The 22,257-nt window shown below is 38.0% G+C and overlaps 1 protein-coding gene across 2 annotated transcripts in view; it reads right to left on the bottom strand.

Annotated features, from left to right (window-relative positions):
* snx17 (sorting nexin 17) overlaps positions 1-22,257 on the bottom strand; it is a 24,852-nt gene extending 2,595 nt beyond the window's left edge. Inside the window, exons 1-12 of one of the 2 annotated variants that reach the window (XM_067481531.1) lie at positions 21,486-22,257; positions 16,368-16,442; positions 14,667-14,784; positions 13,517-13,581; positions 11,190-11,300; positions 9,389-9,479; positions 6,712-6,799; positions 3,060-3,129; positions 2,335-2,427; positions 1,856-2,059; positions 384-512; positions 119-196 (exon numbers count right to left, since the gene is read on the bottom strand). In XM_067481531.1, coding sequence (XP_067337632.1) covers positions 119-196; positions 384-512; positions 1,856-2,059; positions 2,335-2,427; positions 3,060-3,129; positions 6,712-6,799; positions 9,389-9,479; positions 11,190-11,300; positions 13,517-13,581; positions 14,667-14,784; positions 16,368-16,442; positions 21,486-21,545 — 1,182 coding nt within the window. In that variant the 5' untranslated portion in view covers positions 21,546-22,257. The remainder of the gene's footprint in view (positions 1-118; positions 197-383; positions 513-1,855; positions 2,060-2,334; positions 2,428-3,059; positions 3,130-6,711; positions 6,800-9,388; positions 9,480-11,189; positions 11,301-13,516; positions 13,582-14,666; positions 14,785-16,367; positions 16,443-21,485) is intronic. The other variant, XM_067481532.1, reaches the window with a different exon arrangement.

Below are 22,257 nucleotides of genomic sequence, written 5' to 3'. Positions count from 1 at the left end.
ACACCCAATTTATTTTACACATGCACAACTAGAAAATGGTGCAATATGTAAAAAAAAGGAGATAAGCAATTAAGTCATTTTAAAGTCAAATGATACGTTTTTAAGGATTTTCACAAACCTTTTTTATGCTGCCACCTGACTTCTTCACCATTAATTCATCCACCATAGACTGAAGGCAGATACTCATCATGATGGCCTTAAATCACAATCAAAAAGTCTGGATTAACATACAGTTTGCTTTTGCTGAATCAATTTCTAATCCTCTATTTAGTTTTGGACATTGTTCAAATATAAAACTAGTAGTAGTAGATTGTGGAACAACTGTAGCAATAAAATGCTGTCCACCTTAAATACAGACACAGTCCTCTTCCTTGACCCTTTACCTGTTGACTGGTGATGGTGACCCACTGGAGGCGGTCCTTGCTCATCAGATACTCGAAGGCCAGCTCCAGCTTGACATCGCATTTGGCTGAGCTGCAGGGGTTAGTTGTACCATTGGCTATTGGCACTTGCTGCAGTGTAAGACAAAACCGGTGGAAGAATATGATTTGATGCTTGGCTCTTAGAGCTCACACACACACACACAAAAATTACATACAAAACCAAAGGGCTGATTGCACATACACACAGTCTGTTGATACGTGTTCTTCCAAATGACATTTGAGATTAGGCTTTGAAGGAAATCACTGTGCTGTAAAGAAGTTTCGGGAATAGTTTGTTTTAAAGGAAAGAGCTCATTAACATGACTTTGACCTCTGACGACAAAAAGAGGAATTAGTCACCCTGTTGAACAGTGAGGGGGCTGAGTCTCTAATCAGATGAGGCAAGCTACATTTCAATTTTAGATGTTGCCAGCTTCTGTCATGCATATAACTGGGCTGCTCTAACACAAATGCAATAAAAAGTGAAATGTTCTGCCCCATCTCTAGTTAAATTTAGGCATTCATTTTTTTTTAATAATGGTAGCTGAAATAAAGCAGGTAGATCTGCATGTAATGCTTTACTCAGTTTTTAGTAGAAGTATGAATAAATAGATTTGTGGAGGCTTACAGAGCTGTTGCTTCTAGCCAACTGGTTCACCTTGTATATGTGGACGAAGGTTTAGAGCAAAATAAATCACCTCACTCGGTCACTTGGCAGTACATCAGCAACAAATAGGAGCTGACTGAGCAACTGTACAGCACATGGCTGAAACAGTTTATTACATAAAATAGTAGGTAAGCTCAGACCCAACATCACTAAGCACCTACTAAAATACAATCTAGATGAGTATAAATAAGTAACCAAGTAGCTTGTCTTTAATTAGCATGACCTACAGGTCAGGGAACAGATTTAATTAAGAGATAATTGTGGGTAATAACTCAGATACGACAGAGCTTTAGGGCTATAGATTAGCAAAGCTGAACTCTGCTTCCTTGTACTGCATGCAATAAGAACAACTCCTCACCAAAGGACAATTATCAGTTCCAATAAAGGATGACGCTCTATGCGTGTGTCTGCTGAATCAACAAAGCCTTTTCCTTGTGTGGCCTGGTGTTTGTGTAATTGGACTGACGATGATAGATGGTGAGGGGGTCAGGACTTGTAGTGAGCAGTTGCATCAAAAACTATTGCTTGGCAAGAATAAAGACATTTGTTTCTGGTACAGTGCTGAAAGGAGAATTGTAAACAGGCGGCTTTGAGATGGAGACTAGCCAAAGATGCTGTGTCTCTATTCCTTTAGCTTGTGGACTTACAATCATTTAATGGGATTCCAATATACACAGATATTTGTAAAGCTTCAGAGAAACATACAGTACATGTATGAAGGTGATGTTGCTTATCCTCACACTGTCTTACACACAACGCCACTTACAGAAGAGGTTACTCGCCAACACCTCATGCGTGTGACCTTGAAGCTTCCCTCCTTCATTTGTTCGTTTGGCAGCTTTACGTGGAAGTTGAGCTCATTGTTGCCAGCACTGACAATAACTTGGCAGCCCTTCTCGGGGAAGTCGGTGATACATGGATCAAACTTGATATAGCCGTAATATTTGAGTGTTTGACCTAGATGGATAAACTAGAAGGAAAGCATAAGAAAACTATTTTAGATTAATACCTCTCTAAAAAACACGTATTTGTCTAATCCTTGGAGAAGATACCTTTCAACTCTCTACCTGATTCATGTGCTTAAAGATTCATATCACTGGAAAACTAGGCTAATTGTGTAATAGACTGCACTAGAGGTAGTATTTTCTGTGCTCTACAGATTTATCCTTGACAAAAACAGAATCAGCTGCATTTGAATTAGATTTTGTCATGGCACAATAATCCCAACAATATACTCTTTCTTACCTCTTTCTTGGAGCCTTTTTCCTGCAGTGATTTGAGCTGCCTGTGCTGGTCTTTGTTGACCAGTATCCAGCCTCGCTCGATATCAGACACTGTCTGGTGAAGCAAAAATAAGAACTGGAGTTCATCTTTCTGCACAGATGAACAAAATACAGCAGAAATTTGTGTTTCTTAAGGTACATTTGGGAGAAATCACACGATAAGTCTTTCACGTAACAGTGCAAGTCAGCAAATAACAAGGAAACAGGCACATGCCTGCAAACGCTATTTCTTTGATTTCCTTTTTAAAATCACTTTCCACTACATAGAAGCAACACTCAGCAGTTCCACAGTTTGATCACCCAAGCTGCCCTCAAAATGCTTACTACAACAGATCACAGTGGTTTCCTTAGAGGGAATCCACTATAATAAGATGAGAGAGGAACACAAAGAGGCACAGAATTCACAGTGCTGCAAAGTCAAGCTAATACTTCTATCTGATAATGGAGGCACCCACGGGACAGAAAAGAGCATTTGGCAGCTCAGGGATAAAGCAGTGCTTAATTTTGTTTGGTGTGAAGCTGGTTCCAAAACAACAGATGCAAGATGCAAACAAACGCCACCATGTCCAAATTGGATTTTCTGTTTTGTTCCGTACCTCAAAGATGTGTTCAAGATCCCCGTGTAAAAAAAAAACAACGAAGCTGAAAAACTACATAAATATAAAATACAGTCAAAATATCTCTTACCTGGGCATATAGCAAATTCAGGCCAACTCTGTTGTCCATCACATCATTGTCATATGCCATGTCCCAGTAGCTACAAAAAGAAATAGCATTCAGTTAATTCATATACTGACAGAGATAGTATAAACGACCTGAGTGGACATAAGCTTACCATAAAATACAAAAACATTTACAGCATTATCTCATAAAACTACTATACAACATTAATATGCAGACCTGTTTACACTGGGTAATCTAATACAAATGTAAAAAGAAATAATCTACATTTCTTATAAAAGATCAGATGTCACCGTTTTGGGTGACAATGCACTTTTGGATATTTAATTTTTAATAATGTGGCAATCAAGTAAGCACCTGTTAGGGTTATATTTTTATTCTGATGCTTACTGAAATCCCTTTGGATGATTTAATTTCCCCAAAACTATTCATTGTTCTTATAATGAGCCTTCATACAGTATTCTTGAGCTCTACGTGAATAAACTACACGGCTGCTATAAGAGAGTTTACTCGACGGATGTGACCGTGATAGAATTTTTTGGCTTGAATCAGAAACATTATGTTTGATGATCCACAAACTCTGCAATCCAACATAAAACCTTTTCTCATCTGTGATAAAAGGTGGTGGCATTGTGATTTGTTTTTGAAATTCCTAACCCTAATCCTATAGCAATATAATATGACCTAAAGCAAGCAGTTGATGCAAGGAAACAAACCAGCATCCCTGAGATGTAGCTGTTGTGTAAGGAGAATTCCACTAAAATCCCTCCAGGCCAATGTGCAGGAAATGAGAATCATTTCATTCAACAACTCAATGTCAAATGTGAAAACAGTCGGAGACAACACAGAGTTCATTAAAAGCATTGTAACCGTGTACTTCAGCCACTTCTTTATACGAGCAGCCTGACAAACAAAACATGAAGCAGAAGAAAAAAAAAAGGAAGGAAGTCCTGACAGTTTATGCAGAAGGGCCATGACTGGGACCACATATGACTGCAATGTCACACAATTAATTACTAAAAAAAAAATAAATAAAAAAATAAAACGAAAAAGAAAAATTTGAAAAGGTCAGGTCTGGCAAAAGAATGGGCCTCACTGAAAAGCTCACTCAGTATGTAATTAAAGAGGCTTCACTGACAGGTGTATCTGTAAATGGTACTGATACTGATTGAATTAGTAGTGTAATTGTATATTACCAAGGGTGTCAGTGGAAATTGTTCTACCAGACATAAAAACATGCTTCCACATCAGCAATTCAAAGCCGAGAATGGAATGATGTATGACTGCTTATCTTGCAGCTTTAGTTTTAAATAAAAGTCACTGCTGAAACGTAATGATTGTAATTTAATTTCTTGATTTTAATGCACATACAGATCAAACATATCAATCAGCCAAACTTGTGCATCACAAATATCCTTCTATATAGTAAGTACATATTCCTGCTGACTTACAAAAGCCACCAGTACTATTAGTATTTCCGGTTTAATTTCACAGATTTCTTTCTTTCCAAACAGAATTTGATTTAGATTTTATTTATTAGCCTTCTAATTAATTTGATCATATCGTCCTCTGGATTCCGTACATTAGTGTTCTGTTTATCCTCCACCTCCATTTGTAAGCTCTACAATTATTCTGCACTCACTGCCTTGTACTTCACAGTGAAACTAGGTCAGGAGGACTTAAGACTTTCCTTCAGGCAAAAAGAAAGTAAACATTCTGTGTACCACAGTCAGTGGGAGGCAGGGTGATGAAAGAACAGACAAACGAGGAAGTAGAGAAATTGTTGAAAAAGGGAGCAGCCACTAACTTCAGACTGCATGTGGAGGTGGCATTAGGATTTTCCATGTGCAGTTTGTTTGGGTGGTCAGTCCAACAGTTTTGCTCAGACTCAAGAAATGTTTGTTTGTGTAAGATATGCAGCTCCTGATGACATGGATTTATTCAACTGTGCAAAGAGACCCTGATCCATTTCCTTTTAATAACAATTTAATCAATTATCTGCAATTGTATTTTATTGTTTTCTGAGAAGTCAAATGGCCATTGTAAATGCTGTTAGAATACACCCTGTGAGCCCTAGTCTGTAAGAGGAAGTATAAAGGCCGGCTATTTGTGGTTTACACTAGAGTTTAATCAAATGTTTCATGTAACTTGGGCTGCATGGTTTGGTGAAAATCAGCAATTCCACTTTAAACAGTTCTCACACTTTGCAAACATCGCATGATGTCCGCCTTCAAATTAATTCACAACCCATCCGAGAAACTGTCCGCTAAACCGGAGAACCTGTACTCGATAGCTGCTCTTAAAATAGGATGCAAGCAAAATAAATCAAAATGCTATAGAAAAAAAACATGTACTGTAATTTAAACACAAAAATAGCAAAAAACAAAAAAAACAAAACAACTTCTACATCATAGAAATTTCATATCAGATTCATTTAATCTTGTAAGAGTTTAACAGTCATGTGCAAAAGTTTGTATCCCCTTGATAAATTTATCAAAAATTAACTTTAATATCTGACAAAGAAACATTTATAATAGCTAACTGTATATTAAATTTTATGTTAAGGAAAAAAATCTGTTTTAATATTTTTGCCAGATCAAAATACACATTTTTGTATATGACTGTACATTGTTTCCTTTGCAGGCTATTTCTTAAGTCTGTCCTCTGTTTTAATTGACTGGATGAACTCAATATCACTTGCATCTTATTTTGTACCAGGTTTTGTGCTGTATTTTATTTCTACACCCTAATGAAGGCTTTAAGCCAAGACAATGATGAAATGAATGAGGGTATAACTCAAGATTCTTTTTTTTTTCTTTTGGTACGCATTCTGGCCAAAGCTTTAGGGGCATCCAAGATTCTGCCACCAATTTTGTGTTGCACTCCTTTGTTGGACCTATGATGAATGACTTAAATGATCAAAATCTTTGGAGCAAGATCAGATGTAGTGTAATATTTATTCTACACATTCTTTTAACTTATTAAAACCTAATGCCTAATTTACCCACAAAGCATCTTAGCCACTGAGAGTTCTGTCAGAGATTTAAATGTTCTATGCCAATAGTGGCTAATGTAGCTTCTTGCATGGAGGAGAAAGGGAGTGGTCTAAAGAGGTCTGCTAAAGTCACTAGTTTCTAACTGCACACCACCAAGCTTGTTTTCACTTCTCTCCACACAACAACTACACCTACTGAAGTTACAACACTTAAGGAAATTTATGAGGGTTTGGGCAGTTTGCTCTGGAGCCACAAGTTTTATACAACTGTTCATATACGTAGTAGTACTCTGAGACATGTAAACAGACAAATGGTGTAAATGCAAAAGAATTCGCGTTACATGGACAACGCAGGCTGGAAGTGTTATTCTCTGGGTTGATGGGTAATTTAACTTATGGTTAGAGGTCACTGGTTGTTTTACTCTCCAACTTAATGTTGCAGCAACATCACATTCATGTCATTGTCTATTCCCTGATGTTTCTCTCATGACAGCAACAAATGCACTACCTCTCTGCTCATTAAAACGTTATTAATTGGCAAAATAAATTGTAAAACTAACTGGAGTCTCTTTTGCAAGTACATGTGGAAATGCACTATAAATAAAAAATAAAAAACAAAACAGTGAAATTGCCTGCAGTAATACGTGAGCAGGTGGTGGGTACCTTTTCCGTAGGAGTATGTGAAATTCAGAGCTCCGTAAGCTGGTAATGGATACATAAGGCAGTTCAAACTCCTGCAGCTTTCGTACAACTGAGAGAGAAGAAAAATAGAAAGATATAAGACACAAGTGCAGCTTAAGTCACAGTGACATGTGAATAAACGATGGTAACCACAAACAATGAGGAATGAGAAGCCTCCATCTGGACTGTGTGTCTGTGAGTATTCAAATATGAAAAAAAGATGACAGGCTTTGCATGTGTGTGCATGTCAATAATCTGCAGCTGTTTCATTTCGGCATAGTGAGAGTGATCTCAGGTGCTGATGGGATTTTAAGCAGCACATTGTGCACAACACTGCAAATCTAATGACGGAAGAGCTTCTCAGTTTTGCATTACATTTGTAAAAGTATGTTTTTCTCCTTTTTGGGCAAAAATGCTCTGTATAAGGAGGACGACACTATCGTTCCTTTGATGCTGGAAATCTCTGCAGGAGTTTAAAAGAACCCCCCCACCCCCCACAAAAAACATAAAAAATGAATGCTTAAAATGTTCTAGGCAAATTAACTTGTCTGTTGAAAAACTACTAAAAAATGAAATGCAGATAAGATCAGCATTTCCATTTCAAATTTACAGACTGCTTCTTCTTCATGTGTTTATGTCTATGCATATATTGATTTATACACAGACTTGTGGGAAACATAGTGTCTGTCAGTAAGGAACTGAATTATTCTAGCTATCCTGTTATGTCAATACTCCTACCACCAGTTTTGTTTGATCCACAGCCAGCTGCATCAGATTTATTCTAGTAGTTGAGTCATTTTTAAGACATGGTTCTTCTCTTTCATACCAATCAGATATTCAGATTTAAACTAAGCCAAGAATATACAACTTGCTGACAATATTTACTGATTCTTCCATGTTCACTTGGCACCGATTTTAGCCTGGAATGGATTTAACGTGAGGAGTGGGGGAAGGAGGATTTGGCAGGTGGACGACAGGAGAAGGAAGCCTTTGGGACAGAAGGGAGATGTGACCTGACAGGGCTGTGATAGAATGAAGAAAGTGGCTGGAAAAACTGAAACACTTTGAGATGGAAAGCTGTTTGTCTGCTTTACTGTGTTTTTCCTTTTGAAAACAAATGTGGGTGCAATTATTCTTCTTTTTCATTCACACAGTTACTAAGTAAACAAGTAAGTACAAACAAATATGTCAGCACCTTCTAAGTACATTTGCGATGTTGTGAACAACAATTCCTTAAACCAATCCTCCGTGAATTCTGTGGGAACTTGCAAATGAAATCCTAGAAACACTGCAACATGCATTACAATATTCTTAAAAAAAAAAATCAGGTATTTTAGGTTGCAAAAATCACAAAAAGCTAAATCCTGGAGTCACTGACTACAGAGTTAATAGGGCACACGAAACAATATAAAGAGAGGGTAGAATTAAAAATTCTAACCACAAACCATCCTGATAATATAATATAACTATAGGTCCCATTTGAATACCAGTTATACTAACTGCACTGGTCAAATGCCATATTCTGTATGTAATAAGTCTGTTTTAACCCAGCATACATACACCAGATGTGGAATTTTTTTCTTTTTTGTCAGACATAAAATATATATGAGCAATAAATAACTTTGTATTTACAGTATCTACTGAAGTGAAGACTTCTTTTGCAATTCGTTGGGAAAAAACTAAATCAGAAGTTGGCTTGTGTTTTTGATGCCATATTGCGGCCTACATGACACGTCACAAACTGCATCAGAGCACAGACCACAAAACCCTGCAGGTTAAGTTGGTGGCAAGCTCACACCTTGCTAAACACTGCACCGTTATGTACGAAGCACCCGACAAATACACAGAGAGACCTGCCTTCATTCAGTTCCAAAGCTTTAATTAAATGCATAATGTGTCTAGACAGAGAGACAGCGGGAACGCAGATACGGAATACAACTCTCATGAGGCAATGTAGTTGTTCTTTTTTAATTAAACGGCAATGCATCTTCAAACGGTGAGAAAGAAAACTGACCTGTTAAAAGAATCTAACTTAAAACAGTAACCTGCATTACAGTTCATAGTTGCAAAGTTATACCTCAGTGCAGTTAAAAAAGGTTTTCTCTTTAAATTCTACACCTTACTCCTGTCTTTTTGTAAGAGTAACATTTCCTCAAAGTTGTGTTTGCTGAGCCTTTGCAGAATGGTCCTTGACTGACATAATGACATGATTGATATTTATTTTATCACAGTGAACTGTACAGCACATTTATTTTGGCCTGATGAACAGCATCAGATATGTTATGGTTTCCAGCTTCAGCATTTAAAACATGAAGCTCTTAAGATGCCTATTTTCAGAGACTGATCAAAATAATCTCCAGCAACAATTTTAATTATGACCAGTAAGGATTTATTGATCTCTTTGATGGAGCTTTCTAATAGGAAAAAACCCTTCATATATTTGCCAGCACACTATTGAAACCTTTAGATGAAGTCATTTAGATTTCTGTTTACTTTCTTAAACTGTTGTTATATTTAATAACCACTAAGTAGATAGTTTGGGAGATACAGTAAACGAAATATATTTAAATATATATTTAAATAACAACAAAGAGGATAATATTACTACTACTTCGTATTGCTCTGCTTCTTTAAGAATGTTGAAAATGTGAAAACTTACATGTTAAACCTCCATCTTCCCCCTCACGAATGAGGAAGAGGCTGAAATAACCAACAAGGTCATCTGTGAGGTCGAGCTTTGTTGCAACAGCCTAGAGAAAAATGAGAAGGAGTGAGAGTTCCTTTTCCTTTTCAAGTCAATTAATTCATTTTTTTTTTTTTTTTAGAAAGACAGGAAAAATGAAGATGAAAATGACTGAAGACAGAAAAAATACCCAGTGTGAAGTAGAAAATTGCCATTTTTGACAGAAGATTTCAGTACATCAAAAAGTTAAATTACAAGCATAATCATACATTAGAATCTGCTCGAATTGCCACTTTTTTCCATTTTGGCATCACAAAACCTAAGAATGACTGCCTTTGGCTTCTAATTACTGTCATATACAGCCTGACTTCATCTGTGATGACAGATATATTTTTGCCTTGCACAGTCATATTTAATTTTTGAATTGGTTTTAAATACAACTTCTACTACGAACGTGAATGTGGAAGTTTAATAACTGAAACAAAACACTGTAAAAACTGGGAATTTCTAGTTACTCAAATAACTAGACATTCACAGTTTAAAACCCTGTTGTGGTTTACGAGTTTAACTGTGGTTAAACATTCACAAGAGAATTTTAATAGTGATCTAACAAGCTTCACTCAAAGCCAAGAGTGACAAAGAACATCATGATGAAACATCAGCATGTTTACCTTTCTAAGCTATTTTAGAGTGTGTGCAGATGTGAGTTGCGCATTTTTTTTTTTTAAATTGCCAATGAGTGACAGAGGTGAAGAACATGTACGTATTTATTATTAACGCTATTTCATCCTACTTTGTGTTGTTGTAAACTCCCATTTAGTTGGGATGTTTTTATTATCAAGATGGAAGTAGCCCTTGACTTTGTTGAAGAAAATCACAGAAGACTGTCTGTCTGAAAGACATCCTGGCTTTCTGTCAGCACTGTTAAAAACAGCAGAGAGTAGATTAAATGCCTGTGGTTAAATAGACAAACACTGAGGATTAATAACGCATAGCAAAAGTCCTCAAATGATGGTAATATTTTTTTAGATTTCTAGCCTGTTTTTTTATTTTTTTGGTCCTTTCAGCTTATCCCGCAAGTTCAGGGTCGCACAGCGGGTCATTTGTCCGCATCTTGATTTGGCAGTTTTTTGGTTTTTTTTTAACATAAGATGCCCTTTCTGGCACAACCCTCCCCAATTTCTGCCTTTGGACAGGAGATGGACTGTTGGGGGTTCAGTGTCTTGCCGAGAGACACTTCACATGTGGTTGGTAGATTGTGTGCAGATGCGGGCGCGAACTTACAACCCTATGGTCGGTAGGCGGCCACCAACTGAGGACTAAAACCATCACTAAGTCATTGTGTTTTCAGCTCTAAACATAAATATATTGTGTCCATATGCTACAGTATGTATTATAGTATTTCCATTTTTATTTTGTAGAAACATGCTCTTAATGTGAAGATATGCACCAAAACAGAGATAATTGCGTCTGAGCATGGCTCACCCTTCTGATAAATCAAATAATTTTAATGACATTATTTACAACATCATTAATAATTGTAATGTCATAGAGGCACCTACCTAACGCACGGAGCAGCGAAGCAGAGCAGGGAGAGAAAGGCCCTAGTCTTAGTCCAACACTAGAGAAAGCTGAATATTTAGCTTCAGTATAATTACTCACTTTACACGGTTTGCTAGGAGTAATGGTATACTATCACAAACATCTTTGCACATTATGTTCTAAAGGGAGATAAACTGTGTTGAAGTTCTTTGACTGAGGACACTCCAGGACTTACATCAAGGACGTCCTCCGTCTGATCTGAGGTCAGAATGTTGACTGTAACCTTCTGACCATTGGAGAGGCAGATATCTAAAGCTACTTCTTCTGTGGGAATCTGCTGCGTCTCCTGTGGGAAGGACACAAAACATAACACTTTCAGCTTCATGGTTTAGTTGCGTGTTTTCATTCTTATCGATCAACAACAAAGTCACACCCTGTCATACGAGTGGTGAAAATATGGACTTGTAAGAGCTAGCAGAGATTTCCAGAGAAGAAAAACAAGTCACGCATTTCCTATTTAGACTTTCAAGTTGTTTTATGGTCCCATTACACGACAAAAAACATTTTAGCTCTTTAACCCTTTGACCCAATGAGTCGGATATAGAGAAAAACAAAAACTAAACAAAACTGCAGCTGCATCCTTTCTAGGGCCAAGATTGGAATACATGCTTCTAAGTTCATTCACCAAGTGTAAAATAACAAATATGGCCTGGGAAAGTCAAATTTATTGTGATACCACAACACAGTATTTTAAGATTTAAGCCCAGATTTAAGTCAAAAACAGGTTACTTGATGAAGACAAAACAAAAAATGAATTTTGATTCTGTTTACTGGCACGGAGGACTGATGTTTTGGCAAAATCATATTACATATGTAACGATAATAAAATATCTATCATAGTTTCCCATAGCCCAAAGTGATGTGTCATTTTGTATTGTTAACCAAGAGTCTAAAGAAACCAAAACCAAAGAAACTTTGTTTACAGTCACAGAAGAATTGGGAGATGACCAAATATTTAATTTAAAGAAGCTAGAACAGGGAATTTTGTAATCTTTTACCTAAAAACAAAATACCCAAAACTATTAATGCATAATAGAAACTGCTCCTGATTAATTTCTAGGCAAGCAACTGATTAACAGACTAACTGTTGCAACTTTAGTTGTCCCACCCATTTATTATTCTGCTGCCTGTCCGCACAGGAAGGGACCTACATTTATTAGTAGTTGTGTTTGTGCCTCTGTTTGAGCCCTAATTAAACAATGCACACAGTGGAATAAGAATCCACTCGAATATCATCGGATTTTGACTTGTCCCTTCGGGGGTCACCACAGTGGAACACGATGATTTGGCAAGTTTCCTGTCGCAACCCTCCCATTTTTGTTCGGCCTCAGGACCGGGGTTGCCCTTGGTGGCTGGGCGGGGCCACACCCAGGGACTCAACCTGCAGCCTTCTGCATCCCAACCCAATGCTCTACCACTGATCCACCAGGCCCCCTACGGAACAATAATCCACTAAATAAATAAAATAAATTAAATGTCAATAAATAACAAGTCAGGAAAATAAACTGAGCTACCAAAGGCTATGAATATTTCAGAATTCTCAATATTAGATTCTGAACTCATAATAAGAAATCTTAAACTGGATAATGCCCCCCGGGCAGACTCTCACCATCTCTGCTAAATCATCTCTTCTTATCTTCCCTGTTTTATCAGTGGGGGGTCTCCAAGTACAACTCTGCCGCTAAAAAGGTGCAGATGAAAAGACACCACCGGGTGGTAACTCATCTTCTATTCTGCACCTGCTGTCCTCCCAGCACATACGGTGCTGTAGGGGGGGCAACAGACAAACACAGACTCTAATGAGAGAGGGAGATAAAGATGGAGAAGCAGAATGGGTGTGACGTGAGTACAGACGAATGAATCTGTCTGTTAAGGTTACTGGATTTACAGCGAAACTGGCAATACAGGGCACAGCTTGAATGATGACAAATCAATCCTGCTATCTCGAGTGAATAGGTCATTGACACACTGTCTGTTTAATATTCTGTCATGCAGCAGTTAACTCCCAATGAGGTTATGTTATTACAGTATCCTCCACTGCAGCAGGAAGAGCTTTTTGGCAAATCTCATGGGGATGATTCATCAGGTGGCTCAATTTCCTTTTGTTTATGATGCAATGGTTTAAAAGGACACAGCTCCCACACACACACAAAATGCAGCTATGTTGCCATCTCCAGCAAAATGTTGCTTTCCCCTCAGTTTTATATCTAACTAAAATAATTTACATGTTTTTGGATGAAAACTTAATATGACACATCGAGGAGCACACAAGTAGAGATGACACAAGCTAAAATAAGACTGTGCTGTGTTGCCACAGCCTGCAACAAACAGAAAGGATACAGCTACCTCACTCTACCACAATGCCAATCGTAATTACTAACCAAGAAGAAATGCCTGCACCAGCCATTTGCTTTAAGGAGCACGCCCTGGCCAGCTGACCAACAGAAAACAGCTGAATACAGGTACTAAAATAAAAATAATAATAAGTGAACAACAACCAACCTGCTGTGCTTTCCTTAAGAAGCTGTTGAACAGTTCACTGGCTCCAAGCAAGGGATCCTGACGGACTGGTCAAAAACATGAACAGCAGAGAATTTAGAAGCTTCAAAATTGCAACAAGATTACAAAATTAGTAATCAGTATTGAGTAGAATGGAAGGAGGAGAAAAAAGTCAAGAAAAGATATATTTGGGTTAGACCTGATAAGTGTAATTAGTTGGGGGTCTTTCGTGGATGGTATGTAAACACAAACTTCAGAGCCATTTACTAATTATCCTCAATTCTCCTCTTATCATGTTATTTTGTTTGTTTGGCAAAATGGGTTTGACCTTACAAAACAAAGATCAAGGCATTTAACGTCAGTTAAACTATATTAACATGTTATCTGGAAATGATTCAGAAAACTGTAAATTTTTACAACATAATATAGGCCCCAGATTTTGTAAATAAAAGCCATGAGAAAGAACTATTTAAATCATCTGTCATTTTATATTGTGGCTGTTTTCAGACGCAGAGGTCTGAATTTGTCCAGCCTACGTATGTGAGCTTTTACACCATTGTACTTTTACAAATTAGTCTAACCCTTTGATAAAATGTTAAAGTTCTGTGAGCCATCTGCGTCAGAGCAGAATGTGTTTGCGGTAGTTAATTTTCCATAACTATGTAGAAAAACCATGATGTAACCAAGTGGACGTGTAGCCAAGAACACCCTGTGCGTGTATGCTCACAGACTATGAGCAAATACGTGCTCCAACAACACTGCCTTGTTCTGCTGTAACTGCCAGTGCTTTAGAGGATTAAAACAAACCTTTTGCATTAATGCTGGCCCCACGTATTCATGTTTGTATGCAGAAACTTTGTCCAAATGTGCTTACAAAATACAGGCAATGTGCTGAAAAGTTAAGTGTCACATCCTCATTAGAGTATCTAAACCACCCCTTAAAAAAACTGTGCTGTTTTTGCCCACCTTTCATAACATGTACAGAAAAAATTCCTTATTTGTAAAAGGGGGAAAGATATGTGAACAGCAAAGAATAACAAAATCAAATTTAACCAACAAAAACAACCAAAGCTGGAATTTAAATTCAGCTAGAAAAGAAGTCAAATGCACAACAAGCCATCTGTAAAAAGTCCATTCAGTCTGAATAACTTACCAGCCTGCATGTATTTCTCCAGCTGTTCCCGTCTCTGTTCAACCTCAGCAGGAGTCAGAGTGAAGATCTTCTTTGGGGGGAAGGCAGGCACTACATTGCTGCCGTATTCTTTCTTTATCTGTTGGTGCAAAACACAAGCTGAGCAACTGAACAGAAAAGCTGCAGTATTGAACACCATAACACCTGCATTTTCAATCATGACTAAAGACTCTTTGAAAAATGTCAGATGACTAATATATTGGTTTATGTGATTTAACCTATTAACTTTAACACAGAGTGGCAGTTTTCTTGAATTAAAGAGTTCTGGATTTATTTTTCTAAGAGGAACATTCATTCTGTTTGAAATGAATCACAGGTTTATTTTAAGCCCAGTTTCAATGACTAGCTAGTAGAGTTTCCATGCAACACACACACAGACACACACACAAGGAATCTGTCTAGTTATTTCAGGTTTACTTTGTCTTCCAACCTCTTGACGCATTTCTTCCCATTTATCATTTGAAATCTGGGAGCTTTGAACCTGAACGTCACTAATACCTTACATTTAGTAAGGTATTAGTGACGTTATATACATTAATAGACAAATTATACATTAATAGTAAATGGTAAATAGTCGCTTATATAGCACTTTTATCCAAAGCGCTTTACAATGTTGCTTCCCATTCACACATTCACACACACACTCACACACCGATGGCGGTGGCTGCCATGCAAGGTACTCAACTGACCCACCGGGAGCAACTTGGGGTTCAGTGTCTTGCCCAAGGACACTTCGACTTGTAGCCAGGAGCGGGGATTGAACCATGGACCATGTGGTCCATGGTACCAACTGAGCTACAGCCGCCCTAATAGTGGTTTCATTTTAACCTGTATTCATTTTAACCCACACTGAGTCCACTCAATCTAAAATATATCTGAGCTCATACAGCTTGTATTTAATCTTACATGTCCAACAGTAACTAAGTAAAGTGTTTGCAATCACACACAGTGTTTTGGGGTCATGCATACGCCACAGGAACCATTTGGGGCTGATGCTTAAAGATTCAAGTGCGTTATCTCGACATGCTGTTGCCAGGCAACTGCAACTGTCAGACTGGGTAAAACAGACCTCAGGACAGCGATAGCAAAGTTTGGCCTTTGCTTTCTTATTTATTAAAGTGTGAAAACAGAAGATTGGGCACTTGTATAAGAGGTTCTAAAGAGATATATTACAAACCATTGTAACCATAGCACAGAGAAAAACTGGCAAATATTGAACAAACTAATGCTCTAATAATACCTTTAACAAACAGCTTAGGATCTGTGTAACTGAGGCAGAGACACAAAAATGCTTAAGAAAAGGAGACCCAAAAACTTTCCATCTATTTTTCTTTTTCAGATTAAGTATTTTTTCCAGCAGGTGTAGTGAAAGAAAGGCCAACAACATTCTTTCCATCTCACCCACCCCCTGCAACCTCCTCCACAATTCCTGCTATGTTCATGCAACGGTTTGAATTCTACGAGGAAAAAGAGTGCAAGACTTCAAGGCATCATGACCGTGATTTAAAGTGATGGGAGGATGGTGCTTCAACCATACAACACAAAGACAAGCTAAAGGTCATGTTGGATGGATGTGGCGGCATTTAAAGCATTTAGCGTGCCAGATATGCAGGACCAGTGACACTAGGTACAATGGTTGTTGTATGAGAGTTTAAGCCTTACCTGTTCATGGAGGCCAAGAAGTTGACTGTAGCGTACCCGACAGTGCAGCACACCATTGACATGGATGTTGTAAGCCTTTGGGAAAGAGCGAAGACAAATTCCAATGTAAGGAAAAAGACTGGAAATGTAATTTGTATATTAGTACCAAGTCAAGCAATGGTAAAGAATAACCATGTAAAACTGTAAGGACGAGGCCAGGAGCAGAAGATTTCAGAAATAGAGGGACCCAAGAGGATGGGTAAACATACTGGAATACAGACAGCACAGTGCTGCTGATTCGGACTGTATATACCAAAACAATCAGGCTGGGCAGTACCAATTTGGGACCAACTATCTATCAAGGTAAATTCAAGCAACAAGTGTAACTACAAAGTAAATTGGAAACAACGTTCTGTCTCTTTCTGTGGAGACTTGACAAAATGTAGAGGGAATAAACATCAAATTCTTGCCTCAATCTGCCTAAACTATTCTCAAAGTGGAATAGGTGGAAACAGGCATCAAAATGTCATATATACATTTTTAACAACAACAACAGTTTAAGCTCAGCCCAAAGCTGAGGGTAAAATGTTTCTGTCAAGGTAAAGGGCAATAAATTCTACACCAAAATAACACTGTGCAACTGCAACTCGGAGCACAAGTGGAAAAAACAGCCGGCTGCATATTTTCTAGTGAAAACAGCTGTTTTTTGCATTAAGAAACCAACAAATACAGAGGGTACAATAAATAAATCAAGTACCAAATATTTTATTATTTTGTCTAAGCCACCCCTTGTTTGTTTTGACAGGAGCTATCATTTGACACTCCTCTGCAAACCCCCTACTTGGTGTCCGAAATCTAAATATCTGCTTGCAGTCATGTTTGGAGCCAATCAAACAAAGTAAATAATTTTGTTATTTCTCTTTATTTGGATATTAGGTGCCATTACTTATAATAAATCACACCAATAACTAAGAGACTTTAATTCCTCCAAAAGGGAATAACTAAGGCATTTAAGTTTACCAAAATACAGTCTCTCTCACAAAACACCATACTTAAACTGTAAAGGAATCCAGTGTTTTTCATAAAGAACAGGAAATCCGTGTAACCACTATTCAACTCTGCCAAAATCAACACTAAAAGGGTATTTACCTTAGTTCTCTATTCATTTTATAGAGATAATGACTCAAAATATCTATTAAGGTTAAAAAACTGGATGTGATGAGGACAAACAAATGAACAAAACAATGTCCTTAAGAAGTATCCAGGCAGGAAGGAAGAATGAGTAGGCAGAATGATCTCTGATAACACTAGAAAAAAAATGTGTTTTTTTTTTTTTTTTTTAACAATCAGCAGTTAGACTGAGGGACAGTTTAACAGCTTTCAGTGTGGCTTTCTCTAACTAGACTTGCTATGATGTACTGTCCAATCTTGTATTTTTCTGCACACTAAGTACCAACCAAAAATGTTTAATTACTGTACAATTTGATTCCAGACAGTTTTTGTCACATCAAATATATTTTATTTTGATAAAGGTTGGGATCAAAACATTGTTAATTCAAATAAGACTATGTATACTTTAGGCCAGAAAAACCTGTAAATGCTCCATTTTGGCGATCCGTCTAGACCAAAGTGTTTTGCAGATGAGGGCAGTACCGTAGCTCTCCCACAAAACAGCACACCTCAACTGTAAAATAATCCAGTGTTTTTCATAAAAGCACAAGAAATCTGTTTAACCACCATTCAACTCTGCCTAAATCAACACTATAGCGGGTATTTCACTTAGTTCTGTATTCATTTTATAGAGATAATGACTTACCTTTCTTTGGTTGTTTGTCATATCTATGTAACATCATCAGTAAAAAAATTGCATCTAAAATGACTAGTTGCATCAATGTCAAAGAAACTGACCCTTGGTTATGACTGAGTTATCTTAGTGGTTATAATACCTCCTTCTTCATTTCAAGACAGTACAAGTTACCAACAGGCTGGCATGGTTGTCAGAGATTTCCAGTGATTTCCAGTTTAGATGTCAAGGCACAAACTGTTAGTGGTTTTAGCTTATTTGTCTACAGACTCAATGAATATTTAAAGTCAGCATGGCAGTGTCAAAACAATAGGACGTTTGAGGTTCCTGGCCACACTGCTTTATAAAAACACTACCAGTCATTAGGAAACAAAAACCATAAACCAAAACTTCTAGAGGGATCAAATTTGGATGAGGACAAACAATGTATGTAAGCAGTATCCAGGCAGGACGGAAGAATGAGTAGGCAGAATGACCTTGGAAAACAGCAGGGGAAAAAAAAAAAAGAAAAGAAAGAAAAACCACATTGTTTGTTAACTATAAGCAGTTCAAATGAGGGACAGTTTAACAGGGTTCAGCATGACTTTCTATAACTGTGCTATGATATACTGTTCGATTTTGTACAAACCAAAAATGTATTTCATTACTGTACAATTTGATTTGACAGACAATTTGTGACACATCAAAAATATTTCAATTTGATGAAAACTGGGATCAAAACATTGTCAAGTCAAATAAGACTATGTCTACTTTACGCCAGGGAAACCTGTAAACGCTCCATCCGTCTAGACCCGTCTAGTGTTTTGTCTCACAATAAAACAGAGTAGATGAGGGCATTACTGTGGCATTTTACCCTTTACAAGCAGTCTCCCTTCTTAGTCCAGATGGATAAGGAAGTTTAATTTGATTGTTCCCCAATAATTTTCTCTTTTTGTTGTGTGACAAAGTCATGGTGCGAAAATTGTGACCCAAAAACAACAAACAACAACTTACCCAGCTCATTTTAGACATAGTCTAAAGTTGTGATTTGAGGTTTGTGCAGACCTTACCCCTTTAATCACTGCTTATTTCAAACAGTCTTGCACCTACATCTGCAGGACTGTTAATTATTCGAAAAGCAAAAATATTATTAATACTTTACTTTTTCATGCAAAAAGTGAAAGACCGCTTGACTTAGAGCATACCCAAATTACCCTCGTGATGCTTAACAGAAAAAGCGGTAAACATAATAGATGGATAACTGTGTCATTTACACACATTTCTCATAGTGAGATGCAGGTTGATCTAGGCTTGCTCTTCAATATGGCATGAAGTTTCAAAATCACAAACAAATTAATTTGTTCATACTTTACATGTTCCACATCCAAAGTAAAGGTGCTACCGATACCACTCTGTCTTTGACATACCTACATATATAAGACTTTAGATACTTTGGGAAAAGGGAAGAGACAATGAGTCAAACAGAAAACAGGAAGTAAAAGCAATGATTTGTCTGTGCTTGCACAGGAAAAACACCATATTTAAAAACTGCAGCCTTTGTTATTCTAACAAGCCCTGAGCAAACTCAGCAGATTCTGTGGCCCAATGGTTCCAACATACTGTACACAGCATATCTTTCGGCATTATAATCAAGCAAAGTCCTTTCCTGTTGGCTGGTTACAGGAAGGTCACAATGATTGTCACAGGACTGCCGGTTGAGATGTGAAAAACTATATTGCTGTATAGTTCCCACTGCAGTACAGGGAGAGAATGTGATCACCCAGGTAAAACCGAGCCAGAGACAGCACCTGAAATGCTCAATTTAGAAATGTATTGCCCTCCATCAGCATGAGTAGGTGTTAGTCCACATTGTTCTGCAATCTTCCATAAGTACTGTATATTCCTGCACATATATATCTGCCATGTCTGCAAGGGGTATCTACTGCATGTAAAAATCCAAAGTTAATTTTGAGCATGTGCAGCAGGGACCCTGAATGAGAAAAATATTTAAAAGCTTATTCAAAGAATTCCCTTCACTTTTCAGCACATGGAGTCAACATGGAAAATAGTCCTTTGCAGGTGTGTGACACTAAGAACAGCCAATGTGATGTCACATGGAAATAACTATTTTCCATGCAGATGTAATTTGAAATCATCTGGTGAATATGGGAGTGGCTACATTCTTCAATGAAGCATCTGGTTCAAAACCTAGAGAGCCAATAGTCTATAAACACCTAAGGTTGTTTGTTCTTGTACAGTTAGCTCATATCATATTCTGACATAAACTTGAACCCAAGCTGTTCCCTAGCAACATTATGACATGCATCTATGGATAGGTTAGGTTTCAATGCATGTTAATAAATACACATATACACCAACACTGCTGTCTAAATTATTTAGACAGTAGATTTTTCAAACAACACTGCCTCTGTCCCACATGAGCACAATTTATGCTGACTGCATCTGTGACTGGTGCTTAAGGATTCAGAGAACATTGTGACACATCCACAAATGCTCAAAATGTTTTTTGTCTATGAGGCATTACTCTGGGTGTCCTTGACCAACTTTGCTCCAATATACTCTTACGACACTTCAGTGAATTGTCTGCTAATGTGCCAAGACAGCAAGGCAACTGCAATTTAAAGCAATGTGGAGAAAAGGTAATGTTTAAAACAAACCAAACAAGAGAAAAAGAAACAGAATGGAGTGAAATAAAATAATCAAACTATTGGAGTGTGCTATTCAACAATCCAGCAAGACAAAAGAGGCACAAAATATTTTTGCACGTAAAGTTCTGTCAAGCGTGCTATATTTAATTCAGATGTTGGTGGGGATGTTGAGGGTGAAGCAATAAAGTTAAAGCGGTGCTGGCTGTATTTTTCATCTCAGGTCAGTCGGTGCCAACTGAATAAACGCCATACCATGGCAACATTTTGTAGCTACACCACCACATCACAAATAACATAATCATGACGAAAACCAGGGCTTTCTTTTGTGTTAATTCTTTCAAACGCCTCACAGAAGAATTGGAGGTCAAACTCATTTTACTCCTTACGCAAGAAACTCCCCACTTTTTTCAATCCTTTGGGCTGGTTGGTTATATTCAATACCTTTGTGAAACAAAGTGGCATTGTGAGGTCTAACTAAGTTCATAGGTCATTTATTACAGCAGCAAGCACTTACATGACTGAAGAAGTTGCACCAATGCTTATACCATCTCATCATTTTTGACACTTACAGAATCATACAGATCCTTGCTGCACTGACATTAGTCCGAGCCGTGGCCAGCTTGAGCCAGCCTTTAACACAGGGTAACGGAAAGCGGGTAAAACAAAAACACCAATGATCATGCTCACCACATAGCTTGATCCATTTTCCCCCGAACGAACCTCCGTTTCGGGAATGGAAAAATGCATTTTAGCTCCCAACACAGCTTGCTGCCAGACGACTAGTCCTTTCAACGCCAACACAGCTCACGATGGAGAGGAAGACACCACAGTTTGCCCACAAAGTCCACTGCAGTGACTGTCGGCGGTGACTACAGAGGAGGAGGAGGCTTTCACACGCTTCATTCACTGGTTTGAAAGCCCGGGGAAAGCGGTACCAGGCTGGGGGGAGATTGCTGACGACTTTACTGTCTGGACAACTCAGGTACCAACTAGCATTCGCATCAAACTTCTCCCACGTCCGTGTTAAACTTTTCTTACTGCTGTGCCCGCAGCAGCCATGTTGCAAGTGTTAAGCAATTACACCTTCAACGCTGGCGATGAGTATGTTTTTCACGCACTTTGAGGGTATTCGTAAAAACTAAAAATCACTCTCGGCGTTTCGAAGTATAGAGGTGATTGAGTTCATCGGAGTAAAGAGAGGAAGTTTCGGGACAAATTGTGCAGTTGGTTCTTGCAAACACCACAGCGTCGCAGAGACGTTTTGCTTTCGGGAAAAATAACAAAAGGCAGTAACACTTGATGTGTCTTTGTTTGATTCTAATGGCTCGTATATTAGCCGAACAAAAATCTGTACGATGACTGAATTAATTCATAGACAAAATCAGGCGAAATTGCAGAAAACGCAGCCGTACCAGTGTCGTCTCAGCCCTTCAGTGCTCAGTGTACCTAGTGGCCCACA

Source organism: Channa argus, chromosome 17 (genome assembly GCF_033026475.1).
Source record: "Channa argus isolate prfri chromosome 17, Channa argus male v1.0, whole genome shotgun sequence".
Classification (NCBI taxonomy): domain Eukaryota; kingdom Metazoa; phylum Chordata; class Actinopteri; order Anabantiformes; family Channidae; genus Channa; species Channa argus.
This window is presented reverse-complemented; position numbering and strand designations above follow the sequence as displayed.